The following is a 23,082-nucleotide window of genomic DNA, read 5'->3' on the forward strand; positions in this document are numbered from 1 at the left end:
ATGTTAATGATTATGATAATTATTTGAAATTATTGGAACAAAAATCTTTCTGGTCAGTGGGTTTTTTTTTTTTTTTGTTTTGTTTTTTTGAGTTAAAAGTGATTTAATGAGGGCAGAACAGGGAAGATTCACTTGACCCCCTCCCAACATCCCTCTTCAGATTAACCCTGAGACCCTGGAAGACCTACTCATCCAGTGAGACTTGCAGTCACCTTCAGAGGCTCAGGAACCTTCCATAGTTGAATGTGAGGGATATCTTTTTGGGGGGTTCAAAGAGGGAAGGATGATGACTCATGTTAATCATAAGGTCAACAGAAAAATGGGACTCCTGAGCAAAATGGAAAAGGGACATCCAGTGGTTGCCTCTTCAAGGGTGTGGCTGTGACCATGTTACTTCTGCTTTGTCTTCTGCTGAGCTGGTGTTGGAGTGACTGTTGAGGGGCAGGACTCTGGCACCTTGGGTTGGCAGGGCTCAGGCACCTTGGATTGGCAGGGCTCTGGCACCTTGGATTGGCAAGGCTCAGGCACCTTGGGTTGGCAGGGCTCAGGCACCTTGGGTTGGCAAGGCTCAGGCACCTTGGGCTGGCAGGGCTCTGGCACCTTGGGCTGGCAAGGCTCAGGCATCTTGGGTTGGCTGGGCTCTGGCACCTTGGGTTGGCAGGGCTCAGGCACTTTGGTGTGACAGGGCTCCTTGGTTTGGGGAACACATGGTTCCTGGGGTGGAGGCTGGCAAGGCTGCTTCATCTGATGCTGCAGCTGAGGGGGTAGGGCGCAGGGCTGCTTCTGTTGCTCGGAACTCATGCTTGCACTGCCCATTCATTCGTTATTCAGCCAGTCGTCCACAATGGCCAGGTCCACGTCAGGTACCAGGTGAAGAAGCTTGTGGACCAATGGCTATTGGGACACAGTGGTAGACTGACACGGACTCAAGTAAGTCCACAGGAGGTGACCCGGCCAGCAGATGCTCCACCAACAGTAGGTGTGTGTTTGGGGAGAGGAGGGGTGGGATGAAGAAGAGGAGCCATCTACATGCCAGGGTATTAAGGCCCAGCCTTACTGAAGCATGGTCAGTGGTTTTATTGACAAGAGTTTTCAGAGGTCTTCACTATTTTTATTGGTGTACCTTCCTGTGTAGTTTACTTAGAAAGTGCTTACTAGTCGACTTTGTTGTTCTTATTTTGTTGCTATTACATGCAAAAATAGAACAAATAACCCTCTATGCACATTATTTAGCATACATATAGGTAGAACTATAAGAGAGATTTAAAAAGTAGGATTCTATTCACATATAAATAATTATAATCTTGGAAAAATCACTAGATCCCTTTTAGAGGTGTTGAAGTATTTTATACTTTTATCAGTGGTGTATTAAAATGAGTGATTTTCTTCAGGTATGCTTTCAGAGATAGTTGTAAAACTTGGAGTTTTGCACATATGATAGGTGAAAAATAATATCTGTGCACTTTTAATTTGCATTTCTCTTATATTTATCAAATGCAGTCACTATAAGAGAAATGCAAATTTATTTAGGAGAGTTTTTTAAAATTTTATTCCTTAATTTGATATTATTTTCTTGCTGTCTTTAACATTGTAGAGATATATTGGTATATTCATAGAAATATATTAGTTATTTAAAGTAAGGTATTAATAATTTTTCATATTTGTTTACTTTTTTGAATTGATTATGCTATTTTCTTTAGTAGGAATTTAATATTTTAATAGATAACAAATTCTTATCACTTTTTGGTTTAACCTGCATTTTGTTTGATAAGTAATTTCTGAAGTTTGAGTGAGCTGGACTTCAGAATAAGAGAAGTTCAGAATAAAACATTCTTTGGTCTTTAATGTCTTTAGTTTATCACTCATATTAGAAAGATAACTTATCAAATAAAAATAACTATTAAAAGTAGAAATCTTATGGTAAAGATATTAAGCTACAATTTAAGATACACTATTTGGTGATTAAAATATGAATTTAGGGCTATATTATATGTAGAGATCATGTTTACCAGCAAAATATATACAAGATGTGTAGTTTATAATTACAGAATGTGTTTATCTCATTGGTAATATTTAGGAATGTTTAAATGCATGCAATTGATACAGTTTAAAAAGATACATTAAATTGATAATCTATTAAAACAAATCTGCCTATAATATGCTTCATATTATTTAATCAGTATCTGCTTATGATTACATAGATATTATACTCCATAAATACATATTATATTCATTTCAGTAATGTAGACAATTTATGTAACTCACCATATATATTTAAGAAAGGAAGATATGTTTATTACAGAGTGTTTGTGCATGGACATTGTCCTCATCACACAATCTGGCAAATAAATAGAGTAGAAGTAAGCATTATAAACAAGAGAAATACCAAAAAGTGTGTTTCTATATAGCAGCATGGTTTAAGATAAAATCATCTAACCTACATAAAATTTTTTCTTAGCTATTTGGTATACTGAAATTAAAGATAGTTTTGATAGTAATAGGGGTTTTCATTTTTTTTTCCTGAATTAAAAAAATGGATTATATTCTCTACAATCACTTTTTTATATTTAGGGAATATTTTCCTACAATTTAGTATTTTCCCTTGGTTATAAATCATAATATGATGAAAATATTACTTATGTCTGTTAAGAACTTGACTTCTAAATGTCTCTCATTCTCCTTTCCACTTGTGACTATACATATAGGAGTGGATGAGTGTAGATTGAAGATAATTACTGCCAACTTGCTTTGTTAAACAAAAACAGCAAAAGTATAGTGAATAAGGAAGGAAGTCTAACAGTATAAAGGAACTAAGAAATGGCTTTGCAGAATTACTCCAGGAGAAAAAAGCAATGATGTGAACAGAATTTGTCTTGGCAGTGTCAAGGAATAAAATCTAAGATAGCTGATTCTTTCATAAAAATCACTTTCCAGTATATGCATCAGGAAATTCCCCTCTCGTCATAATGATTATTGCAATTTTTCTGTAGTTATTCATTTTTTTACTTAGAGGATAACCAGTAAATGTCTTTTAATACTGTATATTCAAATTAAATGAATGACTTTCAGGTTGTAGAGAGAATAAATCATGAAAAAAATTGGTAGAAAATTTCAGTCTTTTCAGAAAAAAATAGCTTTAATGACATCATGAACTCTGAATTAAAAAGTAATGCACAGCACAAATGGTGGCAATTGTCACCCAATATTGTCCAAAAGATAAATTTTTTTCACTTTTATCATAACTTCATTGGGATGGAAAAATCCATGTATCAGAATATGACTTTTGAGTCTTATATATGACAATGTGATGACATAATGTCATGTGGACTTAACTATGAGTCACAGTTCTTCTGTGCAGATACAAACATTTTTTAGTCATCATATAGAAATTTATCTATTTGGATCTAGACCTAAAAGAAACTGGATTCAAAAACAGGAAATTTATTTGATAGATATAGCATTCATTTAATTTGCAGTGGTATAGGAGTTGCGTTATTCTTTTTTCATTGTTGTTTTTTTTTAATTTTTTGATATAGTAGATTCAACCTCAGAATGCCTTGTTACTAAGCTACATCACCAGTTATATTTTATTTTGAGACAGGGCCTCACTAACTTCCTGAGGGTTTTGAAAGATGCTGAGGCTTTCACAAACTTGCTGAGTCTGATATCAAATTTATGATCTTCTTTTCTCAGCCTCCTAAGTCACTGGGATTTCAAGCATGTGACATTTTGCCCTGCAAAACTTCTTCTTTTTTTTAAATGAATTAAATAAGATTTTATTGTTAATTATATTTTTAGAGAATAAGTAGCATTTTATTTGAATAATGTAGAAAACATTTAAATTCATAAATGTATTTCCCAATGTCATTAGTGCAAGACAATACATATTAAAAACAGCTTATAAATATGTATTCACATTGTAAACCTCATATTACTATAAAAACACATTCTCGTGTGTGTGTGTGTGTGTGTGTGTGTGTGTGTGTTGTATTTGTATATCAATGGTGATGAAACATATTTTTTTTTTCCTCAAAGGGCATTTTGCTATAGTTGAAGACATTTTTTTTTCGCTGTAGTCTCCTTGTCTATTAGCTACCATTAGCACTGGTACAAGAGTCCATAATACTTAAAAGACCTATGAAAATGTTTTAATTCACTTTCAAAGTAGAATAAAAAGATGAAAATGAGTATATTTAGTTTGTATTATCTTGATCTTTCTACCAACACAATTATACATTGATTTTTTAACTAAAAAAGGCCCTAATAGGCAAAAAGACCAATGGTCCATGAAAATTCTGGAGGCATTTCTTCTTTTCATGAAAGGCACTGAGTATTGAACCTAGGGGTGCTTAACACTGAGCAATATCACTTTGAAGTTGATCCTCCTACCTCAGCCTCCTGAGCCAATGGGCTTACAGGCATGCACCACCACACCCAGAGGCATTTATGAGATTTAGTTGTGACTCTTCAAGGGGTGATGCAGCTGTTCTTTGGTTAGTAGAGCCCAGGAATACAGCTAAAGATTCTGTAACACATAGGACAACTCCCCCACAAAGAAATTTCTGACCCCAAATTGAAATAGTGGCAGGGTTGAAAAACTTTGTATAAGTGTACATTAAATGCACATGTATGTGCATGTGCATACATGTAAACAGGCAAGTTTTATTTGTGCAAAATGTTTTATCAAGTGCATAATTAAAATCTGGAAAGCCATTCTAGATAATATCAGTAAACATGGGTGCTGGAGTGATATTGATTGAGCCACAGAAATGTTTGATTTACTTATATTATTTAGTTTAAAATAGGAATTCATTAACTATATTACTTTAGTAATAAAAAAATGCATTTCAGAATTATAAATTTACAAATTCTAATGAGTGTTGATTATCAAAGTCATGGTAGCAAGAGCCTCTTTCTTATCTAAGCAAAATTTATTAAACAAATCTGTTCTATTAAAGGAAAGCTTTCTATCATCCTTCCTGATTTCTCAAATTGCACCAACACCACCAGGATAGCACAAACAATGACACTCTCAGAGGATGATTTTGTTTGATTTTGCCTTGTTTTATTTGTTTTCAATGTATTTATTTATTTTATTTGCAGAAAAAAACAGGTTTTTCTACTATGAAGTCTGTTAGAGTTGGATTTTGGCTCCTTAATAATAATTATCAAAACAATGGAGTTCTGATTTAAAATCCCATACCCCAAATGTGCTCATTAGTATGTATCTTCCTATTTATCTTTTTTTGTCAATCTAATTAGTTATACATGATAGTAAAATGCTCCTTGACAAGTCATACATAAATAGAGTATAACCCCTTATTCTTCTGGTTGTACAGAATTTCATTCTTTAAGGCTGAGTTATACTCAATTGTGTATATATATATATATATATATATATATACCATATTTTCTTTATCCATTCATCTGTTGAAGGACACCTAGGATGGTTCTATATTTTAGGTGTTGTGAATTGAGCTCCTATAAATATTGATGTGGCTGCACCACGGTAGTGTGTTGATTTTAAATCCTTTGGGTAGAAACTGATGAGTGGGATAACTGGGCAAAATGGTGGTTATGTTATTTTAATGGAATATTGTACTTTTTTTCTGACATAACGCCAAGTCATATTAATAATCAAAAATGACAAGGTAGGATCATTGCACTCTTAATTCAAATATTGCACATGTGTGCTTTCATTTGTGTGATAGGTGATAAAATATTTTATTGCAATTTCATATATATCAATTTTTTGATTTTATACCTTCAAGTTAAGTTCTGGAGTAGAGTTCAAAATTATATGTTTCATCTAAGTTTTACGTTTATAATTAAATCGTCTATCTACAACAGTGCCTTTCTTTACATTTTTATATCAAGTTTTTCTTGGTCAAATATTCTTGAGTATTTTGTCTACACTGTTATGGAAATGCCATTTATCCTCTGTCTTTCATTATCACATAGAATAAAAATTTAACTTTTCATTAGTTTATTCACTCTGACAATTTCTATTTTCAGTGCAATATTTTCAATCTTTTATATTTATTTTTATTTGCATTTTTATTAATTATTGTAATTTATTTTGTATTTCTCTTCTACAGATTTTTATCTACTTTTTTTTTTTTATTTATCCTCTTTGTTCCCTTGTAATTGCTTCTCTAGGGATTTACCTCTGCTGTACTGGAAGTTGTATGTTTTATGTTTTTGACATAGTTTGTGACTCTCATTTTTTGCATATGTTTTTTATTTTGTATGTAAAAACATATCTCCAAAGTAGAAGAAATGTCAAATTTTATTTTGTTTTCTATTTTTTAACATGCTTAATTTATTGTTACTTTTAAATCCCAAGTAATCATTCTTCTTATAATTGCTATTAAGATTCATGTAGAAAAGTATATGCTTATTTATAACATTAAACTACTTTGCTAACATCTTAATGCAATTTAAAGTTGACACATTTACAGTTATCTTAATACAAAGCCTTAGGATAAACAGAATTTATTTTTCTTTTTTCATATTATATTTGTCTGGCATGTTTTTCTTCATTAAGTTATTTATATATTTTACATTATTATTGAAATCATTTAAACCTTATATCTTACTTAAAATTATCCACATTTACCAATGTTTTTGTTTCTCATTATTTCAATCCCATTTTTACTTTCTAATTTGATTTTCTTAATGACTACAGTCATCATCCAGTTCATGTGTTGTTCTCCACATGGGCAGTTATTAAATATTGCAAATACAAGAAATACTTTATACATTGAGTGTAATTTATCTTTGTGCATCTCTGTGTGCTAATTTCTCCTTTATTTAAAAGTTGTTTGGATTGGAATCCATCTTAGAAATATATTAACATAATTACCTCTGTAAAGAGACTTTTTCCAAGAATGACACATTTTGATGTCCTAGGGATTAGGACTTCAGTGTATTTGGGGTTTTCAGGGACACAGTTTAATCACAAAGGTCTGAAATCAGTATTTTTTTTCTGAATTGGAATTTTAAGCTTAATTATATAAACACCCTGCCTATTATTTTTTTTTGAATTTGCTACTGACCCATTTATTGATTCTGAAAATTCTTTTTTGGCATTATTTTATTCTGTTTATTTATGGCTTACTAATGAATTGTCCATCTAAAATTAGTCCTTGTGACCTCAGCCTCTTCATTTAAATATGTATATAAAATTGAAGATACTATTAGCTATTAGCATTCTACTTTTTTAAATTTTTTTTTTATATAATGGCTCATCCTTTCTTGTTTTTACTTCCATTTTTTTAAATTCTCCTAAACCATCTATTTTTAATTATTCTTAACCACATATTGCATTGTTTAATTTATCTAATTGCTTTTAGTTTGAGTTTATTTTTGCAAATTTGCTTACTTCTTTTGTTTACATACTCTATTCCAAGGAGACTTGATCCTGTCATACTTTCTAAGAGTTTGCATAATGCTGTTCTTTAATGGTGTGTGAGTGAGTTGAGTGAATTGAGGATTTTGTTGCGGTCCTTTCAAACTATAGTTTTAGAAATAAAACACAGAGCCATATATCTTTTTATCTGCAGACAACAAAATGCTTAATAATTTTGAAAAACTGCTAGCAATTAATTCCTAACAACTGATTCCATATATTTAATATAACAACAACTAAAAATAAATCTAATATATCTTTCACCTGGATTGCACTTTGGGGTTTTAATTTCCTACAGATTTTTTTTTAACTTGCACAAACATTTAATTGTATACAGCTTCCTTGTTACTTATTTAGGGTGATAGGTATATTAAACTTTTATTTCATTGTCAAGTATTCTGGCTTTCTTGAAATATCTCCTTTCCAATTGTACACCTGGAGGAAATTGAAATCCTTGTTTTCCAATCATCAGGTTATGAGACTGTAGATTCTCCTTGCCAGGGCTCATGACCAGTTCACCTTCTTCAGAAGGGACTGGGGCTGGCTGCTAGTTTGAAATGGCTTCCCTGTCCCATTATCTTCCCTTACTTTCTTTGCCCCCAGTGAATTATCTTTCAGTGATTCCAGCTCAGTTTTACTATATTGTCAATTTTAATATTTGTAGACCATTTCTAATTGTTAATCGAAGTGTCTTTATAAATGTTGCCTACTGTTTTTTTAGTCATTATCTTATTTCAGGTTTTTCTTTGTATAAAAACAAGATTTGGAGTAGCTAATATTTTTTTTAATATCCCTTCTGGAAATAAACAAAAGTGTTCTTTGACTATGTTTCAATATCTTTTTGAGAATGTAAAGATGAATATTTCTAAATGTCTAGAAACATTTTAAGGTGTTTCTTAATTATAAAATAGATATATTTATTCCAAAAATGTTATTTCTTTATTAGTATTCACTCATATATTTTATCATTTTTTTTAGATTAAGAAAGAAAAATTTTTAACATAGCCCTATTGTATTCAGAAAAAAAATCTGTTCTGTTATTTGATTGATATTTATTCAATGAATATTTGAAGACTTATTTATATTGGACCTAATAAAATAACATTTTTTAATTTCAAAAGGAAGCATATAGGTCCTTTAGATACATTCAGTTTTGTTCTGTTTTGTTTGTTTTCTTTCATTAAAAAATCAGACATTCATCATAGGAGTTCCAGAATGAAATATAATCAATTCCTTTCCTCTAGGATTTCTAATGTTTCTATGTGTGGTTTACTATTTATTATATCCCTAGAAATAGAGCAATAGATGCCTTGAAATCTTTTCCTCCATTAGAAAATAACATTAAATATAAAAATAAATGTATACTAATTTCATTGTCTTTGGTTTACTTTGTTTGGAGCTACAGATTGATTACTGTTGAGTTTATTTCATAAAGATTTATGTCTAATCGGGATGTTTTTATTTCTTCAAAATTTATTGAACACATCCTGCTTTCTGGTCATTATGTTGAGCATTATAATAAACAAAGTGGGGGATATTAACATTAAACTAATATTCACACAAATAAATATTCAACTACAAACTGTGATGAGAATCATACAGGAAATTGTACTTGCTGTACAATATAAATCCTAGAGGTTAACATCTACAAGGGCTGAAGGAAGAATATTTTGAAGAAGGGACAGACAGGCTGATATTTAAAATGGAAGAGCCAATTAGCAGGTTAAGAATAGCAGTGGGCTTGCAATCAGGGTGTATCCAGGCTGAGGGAGCATAAGCATTTGAACAACCTGAGTTGAGAGATACCTTATGCCTGGAAAAATCTGAAGAAGACCTGACACCTGTGGTTTCCAAAATTAGCAGTAGAGGAGAGAGAGAAGCTAGGCTCAGTAGACTCAATGCCACAGGCCTCTCCAGTAAATAACTGTGAACATAATATTCAGATAGATGTCAAGGCATTGTTAATGTTAATAAGAAAAGTATGTGGCATATTTGTGTTTATCAATAGATTTAATATTAAGAAATCATTCTTAATCTTCTATGAGAAACTACACTGTAGGAAATAAGAATGTTAGGAAAATTAAATGTAGGTTAATTTATATAAAGGAGTTAACATACCACAGTAACAAAGAGCATAGTTTTCCTATTTTTTCATAATAATTTTTTCTACTATTTGAGGCTTTGACCTTGGTAAGTTCAATATAGAGGACAGAAGTTTATTATGCATGTCAATATAGGTGGATGAATATGTTTGTTTCTATTATTTACTTCAAATGTCACTGTCTTAACATGAATGATAGTTTTACTAAGAAAAATCTGCATGCCATATACTGTGCTTGGTTGTAGATATCATTAATCAAATAACTCCAATGATTGTTGAAATTAGGCAAGAAGGGAAGACAGTTTTGAGAACAAATGATTGTATTATATGCTAAGGGTGCTAACAATGTCAGGCATAGAGGACAGTGGTACAAGAAAGAATGGGTGCACTTGACTTTGACCAATATATGGAAGGCACTTCAGAAGAAAAGCTGAAAGAGATATGTTGCTATTACTATAAAACAAGACAGACAAGTTTGGCTGGTGAAGAGAGAGAGTGTGGAATTTTAAGATCTACATATGAAAAGGTGACTGAGTAGATTTCAAGTACAAAAAAGAATAATTGGATCACGCTGTACCTGTTGACAAGTAAGAATGGGAAAGATGCAGGAGATAATAGATGAGCCACAGCATGCTATCCTGGTATTATCCAAAAATGTACAGGGATGCACTGAAGGACTTCTAGGTAGAAAATGACAGAAAACAAAAGACAATATTGGCTGTAGAGAGGATGCTTTACCTGTTCAAAAATCTAGACTAGAATGCGATAGTTTCAAAAGAAATTGAAAGGAGGAATGAGGAAAAATAAATAAATATAGATTTGAATAAATTTTGTTGCTATTGAAAGTGAAGAATGAGAAGGAAAGACCACTTAACAATGGTCTGCAGGCTTCTGATGGTACTGAAGGGCTAACTAGTAAACGAGGAGTCTCACGTCTGGGAGTGAGGCTGCTGGGGTTGAACAGGCTGTGTCCAGGATTCAGGTAGGCAGACTAAGACACATGCACACACTAGAGGAGAGATGAGGGCTGAAGAGCAGCAATGAGAAAAGGGGTTGAATGGATGATGGAAGGTACAAATTAAGATATAGGGAAACATGCATCCATTTCTTTTTTAGTTAGAATTTTGGGGAGCACGTGATTTTAAGGGCAAGAAAGAAAGAAAAAATGATTGTAAAATGAAATTCTACAGAGGAAGCAGAAACAACAGGGTGGAAGTAAAAATCACAATTGCCAAGGAGAGAGTCTCAAGGAACAAGTGGACAGAAAGAATAAGTAGAAGAATTACATTGTTTCAGACAAATTTATACCTGAGTGGTTATTTTCTTCTGTATAGTTTTAGTGGTGCTCCAGAGCTGAGTTCCAAAGTGTTTACTAGGGATAGAGGAAGTTTCTGAACTAAAACAAACCCCTGCAGCCTTTGGTTATTTCTGATATAGACCTATTACTCTCCAGTGCTTGCAACATCATTCCCTCACAATTAATGATCCAGGGCATGTAAAAAAATCTGATATTCCTCAGCGTGATTCTGAATTCTTCTCCTGTGCTTTCATGATTTATGCAATGTTTGTGTTGGCTAGTAATCTCCTGCTGGCTCTTGAAGGAAACCATGTTAAATTAGGTTAATAATAGGAAGTAATTTATTAGCTTGCTAACCTGAAAAGTAGAACATGCTTCCGGCATGTGTAGAATCAGAGATACAAATGATATGATTAGGATTCTAACTAATCCCCTAAAGTGACAAAATCACAAAGCATGTGAGGACCAAGTCCAAAGATTTGCAGCCAAGAGTTCAGTCAGTTGCTGTATGCTGCTATATAAAGGATCTTCTTCCTTGAAGCTAAGTATGGAAGAGTTTAAAGTGACAAAATATTTGTCAATTACAGATATTAGGTCTATCTTTTAAGACATCTCATTTTTAGGTGCTAATTTATTGGTTAAAAAAAACTACACTGATTAACTTAAGCAAAAATGTAAGTGCACACATGTGTGTGTGCACACACACACAAATAAAACCTAAAAATATAAAATGAGAACTGGGGTTGTGGCTCAATGGTAGAATGCTCGATTTGCATGTGCGAGGCCCTGGGTTTGATCCTCAGCACCATAAAATATATATATATATATATATATATATATATATATATATATATATTAAACGTATTGTGTCCAACTGTCCAACTACATCTAAAAAATAAGTATTTTAAAAAAATTTATAAAATGAGAAAAATTCATATTGTTGAAAATCTCACATCCTTCTTTGAGGTTTTCTTTCTTTTTTTCCTTACACTTTTTTCTTTGATTGTTTCTTTTTTTATTTGCTTTAATGACTACTGTTCAGGGCATAACTGAAACTAGTAACAGTCAAAATGTGCCAAAGAACTTAAGTCTTGATTTATGAAGTAATCATTGGGAAAATCATTGACTTATCATAAAGGATTTAGATTAGTGCTGCTCAAGGGAACATTCTGAGGCTGGGGTCATGCTGTATGTCTGCATTGTCCATTATGGTAGTTATTAGCTACATGTGGCTAGTGAATATTTGAAATGGGGCACATGTAACAAAGGAACTGGATGTTTATATTTTATTAGTTTAAACTTTATGTGGTGTTCATATATATGTTCATATTGTGTGAATATACTATAATGAATCCTGCTTATATATAATAAATATATTTATTTTAAAAGTAAGAATAATAGTAATGATAATAGCAATAGAAAAGAGATCAGTAGAGAAGAGTAAGCAGATCATGGAGAGAGAGTTAAGAGGCATAAGAAAGGCAGTGGGGAATGACATTGATCAAATTATGTTGTATGCACACACAGATGTGGCATAACAAAGTCCAATATAAGTACAATGAACCAATAAAAAATTAAGTAGTTACTTGTTACTGATAACATCCATATTAGACAGAAAATATTTAGACCAATAAGGGAGAAATTTTGCCACATTTACAAAATATATGCAGACATAGCAGTCTGTGAAAGTCATATAAATGCAGGGGCATATGGAATGAGATTAAATACTAATGATCATAAAATATAATTGTAACATGGAACAAATCTTATAAAGACCAAAAGAGTTATGCCTTAATCTTCTTGATTCAAATAACATTTATTGTTTGGTTTTAGTGAGGAAAATTATTAATATAATAACTACTAGAACCATTTTCAAAATAATTATTATCACTTATTAATTGTGCAAATTAATGGATTTTTACTGCAACATTTACAAACTGAAAATATCATGCCTTGGTCACATCTACCCTGCCTTCTGCCATCTCTTTCCCTATTTCTTTCCCTTCTTTATCTGATATCCTTTCCTGTCCCTTAAAGTCTCTTCACTTGCAAGTCATTTTAAAATTTTTTTTAAATTTTCATATATGGGAGAACTTGTAAAACTTGTTTTTTTGTGTGTCTTATTTCTCTTAACATGATGTCTTTCACTTGGAATAACTTTCCTCCAAGTAATATGATTTTATTTTTCTTTGTTGATGAATAATATTCTACTGCATACATACAAAATATTTTCTTTATTCAATTATCTCTTGATAGGCACATGGGCTGATTTTATATCTAACCTATTGTCAACAAAGCCACCATAAACATTTATATGCAGGTATCTCTTTTCTATGCTTTTTTTTTTTGGTTGTATACTCAAGAATGGGACATCTGGGTAATATGTGAGTTTTCTGTTGTATTTTGGTATGTTTCCCCAAAGCTCTTAAGTTGAAAACTTTGTCCCAGGGGCAGCATTGTTCAGAGGTAGACCTTTTGGAGAGTGATTGGATCATGAAAGCTGTAACCTTATCACTGGAGTAATCAATTGGATGGGTTAATTGTTTAACTACTGGGAGGGGATAGAAACTGTATACAGGTATATGGAGGAAGGAAGTCACTGTAGGTTGTTCTTTTGCTGTTGCATAAATTTTAATTTAATGTAATCTTCTGTCAATTTTTCCTCATTTCCTGAATTTTGGAAGCCATACTCATGAAATCACTTACCATACAAATATCCTGAAGTGTACTTACTATGTTTTCTTCTAATAGTTGCTAAGATTCAGGTCTTACTTTAAGGCCTTTCTCCATTTTCGGTTGATTTTTGTACAAGGTGCATGATTGGATTCTGTTTCAATCTTCTGTATATGGATATTCAGTTTTGCCAGAACCATTTTGTGAGTAGGCTGTCTTTTATCCAATGTATGTTTTAGAATCTTTGTAGAGGACCTGTTGTAGATGTTGGCTTATTTCTGAGTTCGCTGTTTTGTTTCATTGGTCTACAATGCCAATAATATGCTGTTTTGTTACTATGACTCTGTAGTATGTTTTCAGACCAAGTACTGTATGCCTCCAACATTTCCCTTCCTGATCATGATTTCTTTTTCTATTTGGGATATTTTGTGCTTTTATAAAAAATATATTTTATACTTATTTGGAATAAGTAATTGGTATGCTCATGGAGATTGCATTTAATTTATACATTTCTTTTAGTTATTAATTAATAATAATTCTTCCAATCTAAGAACATGGGGGTCTTACCACCCTCTATTGTCCTATGTTTCTTTTTTCAGAGTTTTGTAGTTTTATTGTAGATTTATTTCACCTCCTTGGTTAAGTAAATTCCTAGCTATTTTAATTGTTTGAGACTATTGTGTCTTGGATTTCTTTGCTCACTTCCTACTCAGAGACTTCACTTTTATCCCGCTACTTTGCTGAGTTTAGTTATCAGATCAAGAGTCTTTTGGTGCAGTGTTTAAGGTTCTCAGTGTATAGAATCATATCATCAACAAAAAGGAATAATTTGACTTCTTCATTTACTATTTGCATAACTTCTAATTTTTTCTTTTCCCTAATTGCCTGGTTTAAAATTCTTAGTACTAATATGAATAAGAGTGTGGTAAGCTTGTTTTATTCCTGATCAGAGAGGAAATGTGTTCTGTTTTCCTGCACTTGGTATGATGTTGGCTATGGATTTGTCATGTGAGATATGATTCCTGTAAATCGAATTTACTCAGTACTTTTATTATGAAAACTTGTATTTTATCAAAGGATTTTTTCTGAAGTTTTTGAGATGATCATGTGATTTTTATCCATAATTCTATTTGTGTACAGTATTAAATTTATAGATTTGTGTTGATTAAGATATACTTGAATCCCTGAAATGAAACCAACATGATCATGGTGATGTTGAATTTGATTTTCAAGTATTTTGTTGAGGTTTTTGCATCTGTGTTTATCAGTGATATTGGTCTATAAGTTTATTCCTTTTTTCCCTTCCTCTTTGTATTTGTTTTTGTGTCCTTATGAGTTTGGGAAGCAAATAATGGTTTCATAAAATAAGTGTAGATGAAAGGGTAACTTCCATTTGAGTTATGGAATAGTTTGAAGAGTATTGTCATATTATTATTTTAAAATCTGCAAAATTTTAGCAGTCACTTCTTCTTGATCTGCTTTTTCAATTATTGAGATATATATTATGGCTTCAGAATTACTAACAACTTTCAGTGTGCTAATATTTGTGATTGTTTTATCTTCTTTGTGAATTTCTTCCTGATCAATATATATTGATGTTTTCTCCTCTAATTTTCACCTACTATCAATTACTCTGAATATAAGTACAACTACTCCTGCTTACTTTCACGTTTCATTTACTTGGACAATTATTCATCATCTTTTCACTTCAGTCTGTGTATATCATTACAGGTGAGGTCATTTTACTCTTGTTGTTCCTGTCATTTTTGTGGCTTTTCTTGGGACTATTTTCAATATCCATATTTATTTTTTACCATCATTATTCACCTTGGGAGTTAGATTTTTTGCCATATTAATAATATTTGTTTCTTTTCTATTTCTCATTTGTGTGTCTAATCTTTTTTTTTTTTTTAATTTGTTCTTTTTAGATATACATGACAGTGGAGTGTATTTTGACATATACACAGGTGGAGTATAAAGATTCTGTTCTTGTAAATGAATGAGTTGGAGTTAAACTGAAGGAAGAACCAAGAGATTTCAGCTGTAGTACAGCCCATTTAACACTCCAGATATAGTTGGGTCTGAGTATTGCCACTGATACCCTTTTCCTTGGATTTACACTACTACTGCCACACGGCTACTGCTTAGCTATACTTGTTATCACAACACTGAAAATACCTATCTTCCTTTTGAAATTCATATTTCTTGATCATCTATCAAAATTCCAGACAAGAATCTGTGCTTCCTTAGCTGTGGAGTAGTGGTCTTCCAGCCTCAGGTGGAGAAGATGCAAAATCTGGATTCTAAATGTTATATAACTAAGACAGAACTCTGTCTGCCTGAATTCCCAAAGTAGGGTATCAAGTATTCAAAAGTAAATGGGTGCATATAAAAGGTATAGATTCATATAGACACACAGGTAAAACTAAGAATTGTTTAGCGTTTCTATCCCGAGTAGGAATGTTTAATATCTTTCACTTTGACTTCATTACTTTATGTGTAATGAAGTCAAAGTGAAAGATATATCAAATATAATTCATATATCAAATATAATTCATATTACTTTAAGACAAATAGAAACTCAGAAAAATTCAGAGGATTGGTCTTTTGTAAACTTATTTGCCCACCAATCTATTTTGAAAAAAAGAGGTTTTAGTTATTAGGTTGTATATATGAAACTTAAGGTAATGATTCATGAACTTGTTCTGGAACATCTTGTCTGCTTGGTAATTGCCCTTTCAGTTAATTAACTACTTTGCATGCATGAGTTCTCTCTACTGCTATATCAAAATTATTAGAAGTATCAAGCACATTTATACTATTCAAGGCAGTATAAACTATCTTTAATTAAAATAAAAGAACACTAAGCTGAAAGAAAATGATATAAGATAGTCATATACATTTTGCTTGGAATTACATTTCCTTCTTCCATGATTTATGATTTTTTGCCTTCTTTTTTATTTTTTCCTTTGGTGTTGCTGCTCCTAATCTTCACTGTTGCCTATGTTACTGAATATTATTTGAACCCTGTTATTTTTGTTCCACTGAATTAAATTAACCATGAGTAATTTTTAGTTTTATTACTATTTTTATTATGTTTATATGGAAAGGATAGAAATACCTAATTAAACATCAATTATTAGCACAAACTATATCAAGTAAATATCAACATATTACTTGACGGAAGAGCCCAGTATTTAATTCAGCTGTCAGAGACCAAAGACTCTTTCTGAAAATCTGTTAATTTACACATACATTCTTTTTTATCCTTGCTTTTCAAGTGCAGTTTTCTAGAGTCTGTAACAAATGTTGAAAACAAGAAACAAGATGATAACATATACTAAATTTGGGTTAATGTGTAAAAATAAGTCTTAAATCTGGTATATGTTACTTTGGGTCACATATCAATAAGGTATGTATCTATCTATGGTTCTTAAATTTCATTGTTTATTTGAATCTGGTGCATATTTTAAAAAAATTCCATAGCCACAGTGAATCTTATCAACATGCTCATCCATAAGAAATTAATTTAAAAATAACCATGAGTAAATTGCAGAAAGATCAATAGAGGGAAGTGAGCAAGGTGTGGGAGAAAGGAAGGAGAAGGAAAGGTGTTGGGGACTGAAATTGAACAAGGTATATTCCCTGCTTTTATAGTTATGGCAAAATAATTCTACTGTCCTATATAACTAAAAAGAACAAATAAAAAATAATTCCAGTGTCAAGACACTATACGATCATTGAAGTCTGGAAAACTGAAAATAGGAGACTGAAATCAATATTTATTTAAGCTACAAACATGCAATGAAGTTAGTGTTTATCTTTGAAAATCACTCATATTTAGAATAATTTTACTAAATTAATAGCATTAGATACAATAATACATTGTGTAAAGTGCCATGAACCTTTGAAAGTGTTAGTAATCACTATTCTGTCTTAATAATTGACACCCAAGAAATAATGACCATCTTATTCACACACACACACACACACACACACACACACACACCTTTTTTTATCATCTTATATAAAGCAGCAGGCTTTTGGTGAAATTTCTATGAAAGTATTCTTCCTGTTTTAAAAAGATACCTATAAATGAGATAGAATACTTTTTTTCCTCTCTCTATATGTCTTCAGGTAACCTTTTTAATTTATTATGCTTATATAGACATATATGCAAATGTATATATTATGTGTACATCAGTTATTTGGATTGTCATACACTAACGTGTTTATTGATGTGATGTATACACTTAATGGGAAAACTAAACAGCACAATTATAATACAACTGACATTCTTCTTCTTCCTTACAGTTGCACACAAAGTCCTGTCTTAGACATAAAAACCAATTTACAATACTTTTTTCTTTAATTTTAAAATTACTACTTTATACCTTGATTTCTTGCTATGGTGTATGAGTATCTAATGGTTTACACTAATTATACATCTTCTTCTCTTCTTATGTTATCATTCATTCACATTTCTATTTTTTTTACTTTTCTCATATTTTTAAATTTATTTTAATTAGTTATATATGAATTCACTTTAATATATCATATATAATAGATTATAATTTCTCATTCTTCTGGTTATACATGGTGTAGAATCTCACTGGTCATATAGTTATATATGTACATAAGGCAATAATGTTTGATTTTTAAAAACAAGTTGAGTACCCCTAATATATAAAGTTTGTAATGCCACAAAATCAGTAAACTCTTTGGAAAAATCCACACCAGACATCGAGTAACAGGTCACAGTCAAAAAGCAGGAACACTGAGAGTATTTTGTAAAATCATTTTCATGCTATGCATTTAAGGTATATATGAAACAAAATGAATTTCAAAATTAAACTTGGATTCTCTCCCTAAGACTTTTTATTATGTATGTATATGTGAATACTCCAAATGACAAATATAAACAGATTTAAAAAATGCTTAAAGTTCCAAACACATCTGACCCAAAGTATTTTGGAGGACAAATATACAAAATCTATATGTAATATGCTGACACTATCAACAGGCTGCAGTTATTTCACAAATTATATACAGCACGTACATGATGATACAATGATTCCTGGACTTGGCTTTAGAAGGCATTCAGCTGGATTATGTGCTTGGGTGACCTTCATCACTGTTCCCTTTGATTATGTAACCCAGACATCTAAATATATTTCTTCTAAAATGTTACATATTTTTCCATGAATAAGTACAGTTGTGACCACAGTGTCTGACTAGCCATTGAATGTTCTGCTTTGATTGTATTCATGAATAAAATCTCCAAAGAGTATTTTTTTTTCTTTTTCTTTTTCACTTTTGTTTAATTAGCCCATTATATTTTTACATCTTGATGGGATTCATTCTTACATATCCATACATGCACACAATACAAAAATTCAATTTGGCCAATATCACTCCAAAGCACTTACCTAAACTTTTTCTTTCATTTAAAAAAAAAAAATATTCTGGCTGGGGACGTGGCTCAAGCGTAGCGTGCTCGCCTGGCATGCGTGCAGCCCAGGTTCAATCCTTAGCTCCACATACAAACAAAGATGTTGTGTCTGCCAAAAAAAAAAAAAACCTAAAAAATAAATATTAAAAAAAAATTCTCTCTCTTTCACTCTCTCTTTAAAAAATTATTCTAATTTGTTATATATGACATCAGAATGCAATTCAATTCACAGTACATATATTTAGCACAATTTTTCATGTCTCTGGTTGTACAAAGAAGAGTCACACCATTCATGTCTTCATACAGGTAATTGAGGTAATGATGTCCATTTCATTCCACTGTCTTTCCTATGCCCCTACTCCCTCTCTTCTCCTCCCTCCCCTTTGCTATATCAAAATTTCCTCCATTCCTCCCATGCCTCCTGCCATCTGCTTTATGAATCAGCATCCTCATATCAGAAAAAAACTTTCACCTTTTGGATTGAGGGATTGGCTTACTTCACTTATCATAATATTTCTACAGTTCCATCCATTTACCTGCAAATGTCATTATTTTATTCTATTTTAATGCTGAGTAATATTCCATTGTGTATGTATACCACACTTTCTTTATCCATTCATCTACTAAAGGTCATCTAGTTTGGTTCCACAATTTAGCTATTGTGAATTGTGCTGCTATAAACATTGATGTGGCTGTGTTAATATAGTATGCTGTTTTTTAAGTTTTTTGGGTATAAACCAAGAAATGGAATAGTGGGGTCAAATGGTGGTTCCATTCTATTTTTTCCAAAGAATAGCCATACTTTTTTCAGATTCATTGCACCAATTTACAGTCCCACCAGCAATGTTTGAGTGTGCCTTTCTCCCAACAGCCTCGCTAAAACTTATTGTTGTCTATATTCTTAATAGCTGCCATTCTGACTGGAATAAAATCTTATAGTAATTTTGATTTGCATTTCCTAATTACTAGAGATCTTGAAATGTTTTTATATATTTATTGATTGGGTTATTTGGTTTTTGTTTTTAAGATTTTTTATTTCTTTATATATCCTAGAAATTAGTCCTCTATCTGATGTGCATGTGGTAAAAATTTGCTTCCACTCTGTAGGCTCTCTATTCACCTCTCTGAATATATATTTTTCTGAGAAGAAGCTTTTTAATTTTGATCCATCCCACTTATTGATTCTTTATTTTGTTTCTTATGTTATAGGAGTCTTATTAAAGGAATTGGGGCCTAATCACACATGATGAAGATTTGGTCAAACTTTCTTTTTTTCTATTAGGCTCAGGGTCTCTGGTCTAATTCCTAGGTCCTTGGTCCACTTTGAGTTGAGTTTGTGCATGGTGAGAGATAGGGTCTTAATTTCATTTTTTTGCATATGGATTTCCAGTTTTCCCAGCACCATTTGTTGGAGCTGTTATCCTTTCTCCCATATTTGTTTTTGGCTCCTTTGTCTAATATGAGATAACTATATTTATGTGGGTTTGTCTTTATGTCCTCTATTCTGTACCATTGGTCTACATGTCTTTTTGATACCAATACCATGCTGTTGTTGTTACTATTGTTCTGTAGTATAGTTTAAGGTCTGGTGTAGTGATGCCACCTGCTTTGCTCTTCTTACTAAGGACTGCTTTAGCTATTCTAGGTCTCTTTTTATTTTCCAGATGAATTTCATGACTGTTTTTCTATTTTTATGAGGAATGTTATTGGGATTTTGATTGTAATTACATTAAATCTCTATAGTACTTTTGGTAGTATGGTCATTTTGACAATATTAAATCTGCCTATCAAAAGAAAAAGGGAGATCCATCTTTTAAGGTCTTCTTTAAATTATTTATTCAGCATTTTGTAGTTATCCCTGTAGAGGCCTTTCACTTCTTTCATTAACTTGATTCCCAAATATTTTATTTTTACTTTTTTGAGGCTATTGTAAATGGAGAAGTTTTCTTAGTTTGTCTTTCAGAAGGCTTATCAGTGATGTACAGAAATACTTTGATTTATTGGTGCTTATTTTATATCTTGCTCCTTTGCTGAACTCATTTATTAGTTCTAGAAGTTTTCTGGTGGAATTTTTTGGATCCTCTAGGTATTGAATCATACTGTCAGGAAATAGTGACAATTTGAGTTCTTTTCCTATGTGTATCCCTTTAATTTCTTTCATATTTCTAATTACTCTGGCTAGATTTTCAAGAACTAGTTAAATAGTAGTGGTGAAAGAGGGTATTCCTGTCTTGTTCCAGTTTTTAGAGGAAATTCTTTGACTATTTCTCCATTTTGAATGATGTGGGCCTGGGGCTTAGCATAGATAGCTTTTAAAATGTTGAGATATGTTCCTATTATCCCTACTTTTGCTACTATTTTGAACATGAAGGGTGCTTTATTTTGCCAAATGCTTTTTCTGCATCTATGCAGATTATCATATGATTCTTGTCTTTAAGTGTATTGATGTGATGAATTAAATTTATTGATTTCCATAAGTTGAACCAACTTTGCATCCCTGGGATGAACCCCACTTGATCATGGTGAACTACCATGAACTATCTCTTTGCTATGTTTTTGTATTTGATTTGCCAGAATTTTATTGAGAAGTTTTCTATCTATATTCATTAGAGATATTGGTCTGAACTTTTTTTCTTTGATGTGTCTTTTCCTGGTTTTGGAATCAGGATGATATTAGCCTCATAAATGAGTTTGGAAGTGTTCTCTCTTTTTATATTTCATGAATTAATTTGAGGAATATTGGTATTAGTTCTCCTTTGATGGTCTTGTATAACTCAGCTGTGTATCCATCTGGTCCTGGGCTTTTTTTGGTTGGTAGGCTTCTGATGACATGTTATATTTCATTGTTTGAAATTTATCTGTTTAATTTGTATATATCATCCTGATTCAATTGGGGAAAACCATATGATGCTAGAAATTTATTGATGTCCTTTATTTTACTGTGAATATAATTTTCCTAAATAATTTCTAATTATCTTCTGTATTCTGTAGTGTCTGTTGTGATATTTCCTTTTTTATTACATATGTTAGTAATTTGAGTTTTCTCAATGCTTCTCCTCATTGCCATGGGTAAGTGTTTATCATTTTTACTTATTTTTTTTTTAAATAATTAACTTTTTATTTTATCAATTTTTTATTGTTGGTTCCAATTTTATTGATTTAGCTCTGATTTTAATTATTTCTCAGTCTTATATTGCTTTTGGTATTGATTTATTCTTCTGTTTCTAGGACTTTGAGGTGTAACCTTAGGTCACTTATTTGTTGACTTCTTCTTCTTTTGAGGAATGAACTCCATGCAACAAACTTTCCTCTTTGGACTGCCTTTACAGTGTCCCAGAAATTTCAATATGTTGTATCAGTGTTCTCATTTACCTCTAAGAATTTTTTAATCTCCTCTTTGATGTCTTTTGTAATCCATTGTTCATTCAATAGCATGTTACTTAGTCTCCAAGTTTGGGAGAAGCTTCTATTTTTCATTTTATCATGGATTTCTCATTTCATTCCATTATAATATTATAGAATGCAGGGCAGTATCTCTATTTTTTTTGTATTTACTATGAGTTGCTTTGTGGAATAATATATGGTCCATTTTAGAGAAAGATCTGTGTGTTTCTGAGAAGAAAGTATATTTTCTCATTGAAGGATGAAATATTCTATATATGTAAGTTAAGTCTATGTTATTGATTGTATTATTGAGTTCTAAAGTTTCTATGTTTAGCTTTTGTTTGGAAGATCTATCCAGTGGTGAAATAGGTATGTTAAAGTCATCCAGATTTATTATGTTGTGGTCTATTTGACTCTTGAAATTGAGAAGAGTTTATTTAATGAATATAGATGGTCCACTGTTTGAGACATATATATTTAAAATTGTTATGTCTTGTTGATGTATAGTTCCCTTAAGCAGTATGAAATGTCCTTCTTTATCTCTTCTCATTAAATTTGGTTCGAAGTCTACTTTATTTGATATGAGGATGTAAATACCTGCTTGCTTCTACAGTTCATGTGAGTGGTATGACTTTTCCCAACCTTTCACCTTCAGAATTTTTCTATGAGACAAGTCTTTCAAAGGCAAATATCGTTGGGTCTTTTTTTAAAAAATACAACCTTCTAGTGGTGATTTTAGACTATTAACATCAGGGTTATTATTG

At 31.6% G+C, this 23,082-nt stretch overlaps 2 protein-coding genes across 3 annotated transcripts in view; one reads left to right on the forward strand and one right to left on the reverse strand.

Annotated features, from left to right (window-relative positions):
• LOC139702414 (cadherin-18-like) overlaps positions 1-23,082 on the forward strand; it is a 216,222-nt gene that overhangs the window by 7,515 nt on the left and 185,625 nt on the right.
• Positions 391-801, reverse strand: LOC114108507 (cornifin alpha-like). 2 transcript variants are annotated; one of them, XM_027956133.2, is made up of 2 exons: positions 649-801; positions 391-504 (listed from the first exon to the last, which is right to left on the reverse strand). In XM_027956133.2, the coding sequence occupies exons 1-2, from the start codon at positions 799-801 to the stop codon at positions 391-393; spliced, it is 267 nt and encodes an 88-aa protein (XP_027811934.2). The 2 variants fall into 2 exon arrangements, with proteins under 2 accessions (XP_027811934.2, XP_027811933.2); XM_027956132.2 differs by having other exon boundaries at positions 391-801.

Source organism: Marmota flaviventris, chromosome 17, assembly GCF_047511675.1.
Source record: "Marmota flaviventris isolate mMarFla1 chromosome 17, mMarFla1.hap1, whole genome shotgun sequence".
Classification (NCBI taxonomy): domain Eukaryota; kingdom Metazoa; phylum Chordata; class Mammalia; order Rodentia; family Sciuridae; genus Marmota; species Marmota flaviventris.

Excerpts from the sequence above, each read along its gene's own strand:
- LOC114108507 (XM_027956132.2), bottom strand. The coding sequence starts at position 801 with ATGAGTTCCGAGCAACAGAAGCAGCCCTGCGCCCTACCCCCTCAGCTG.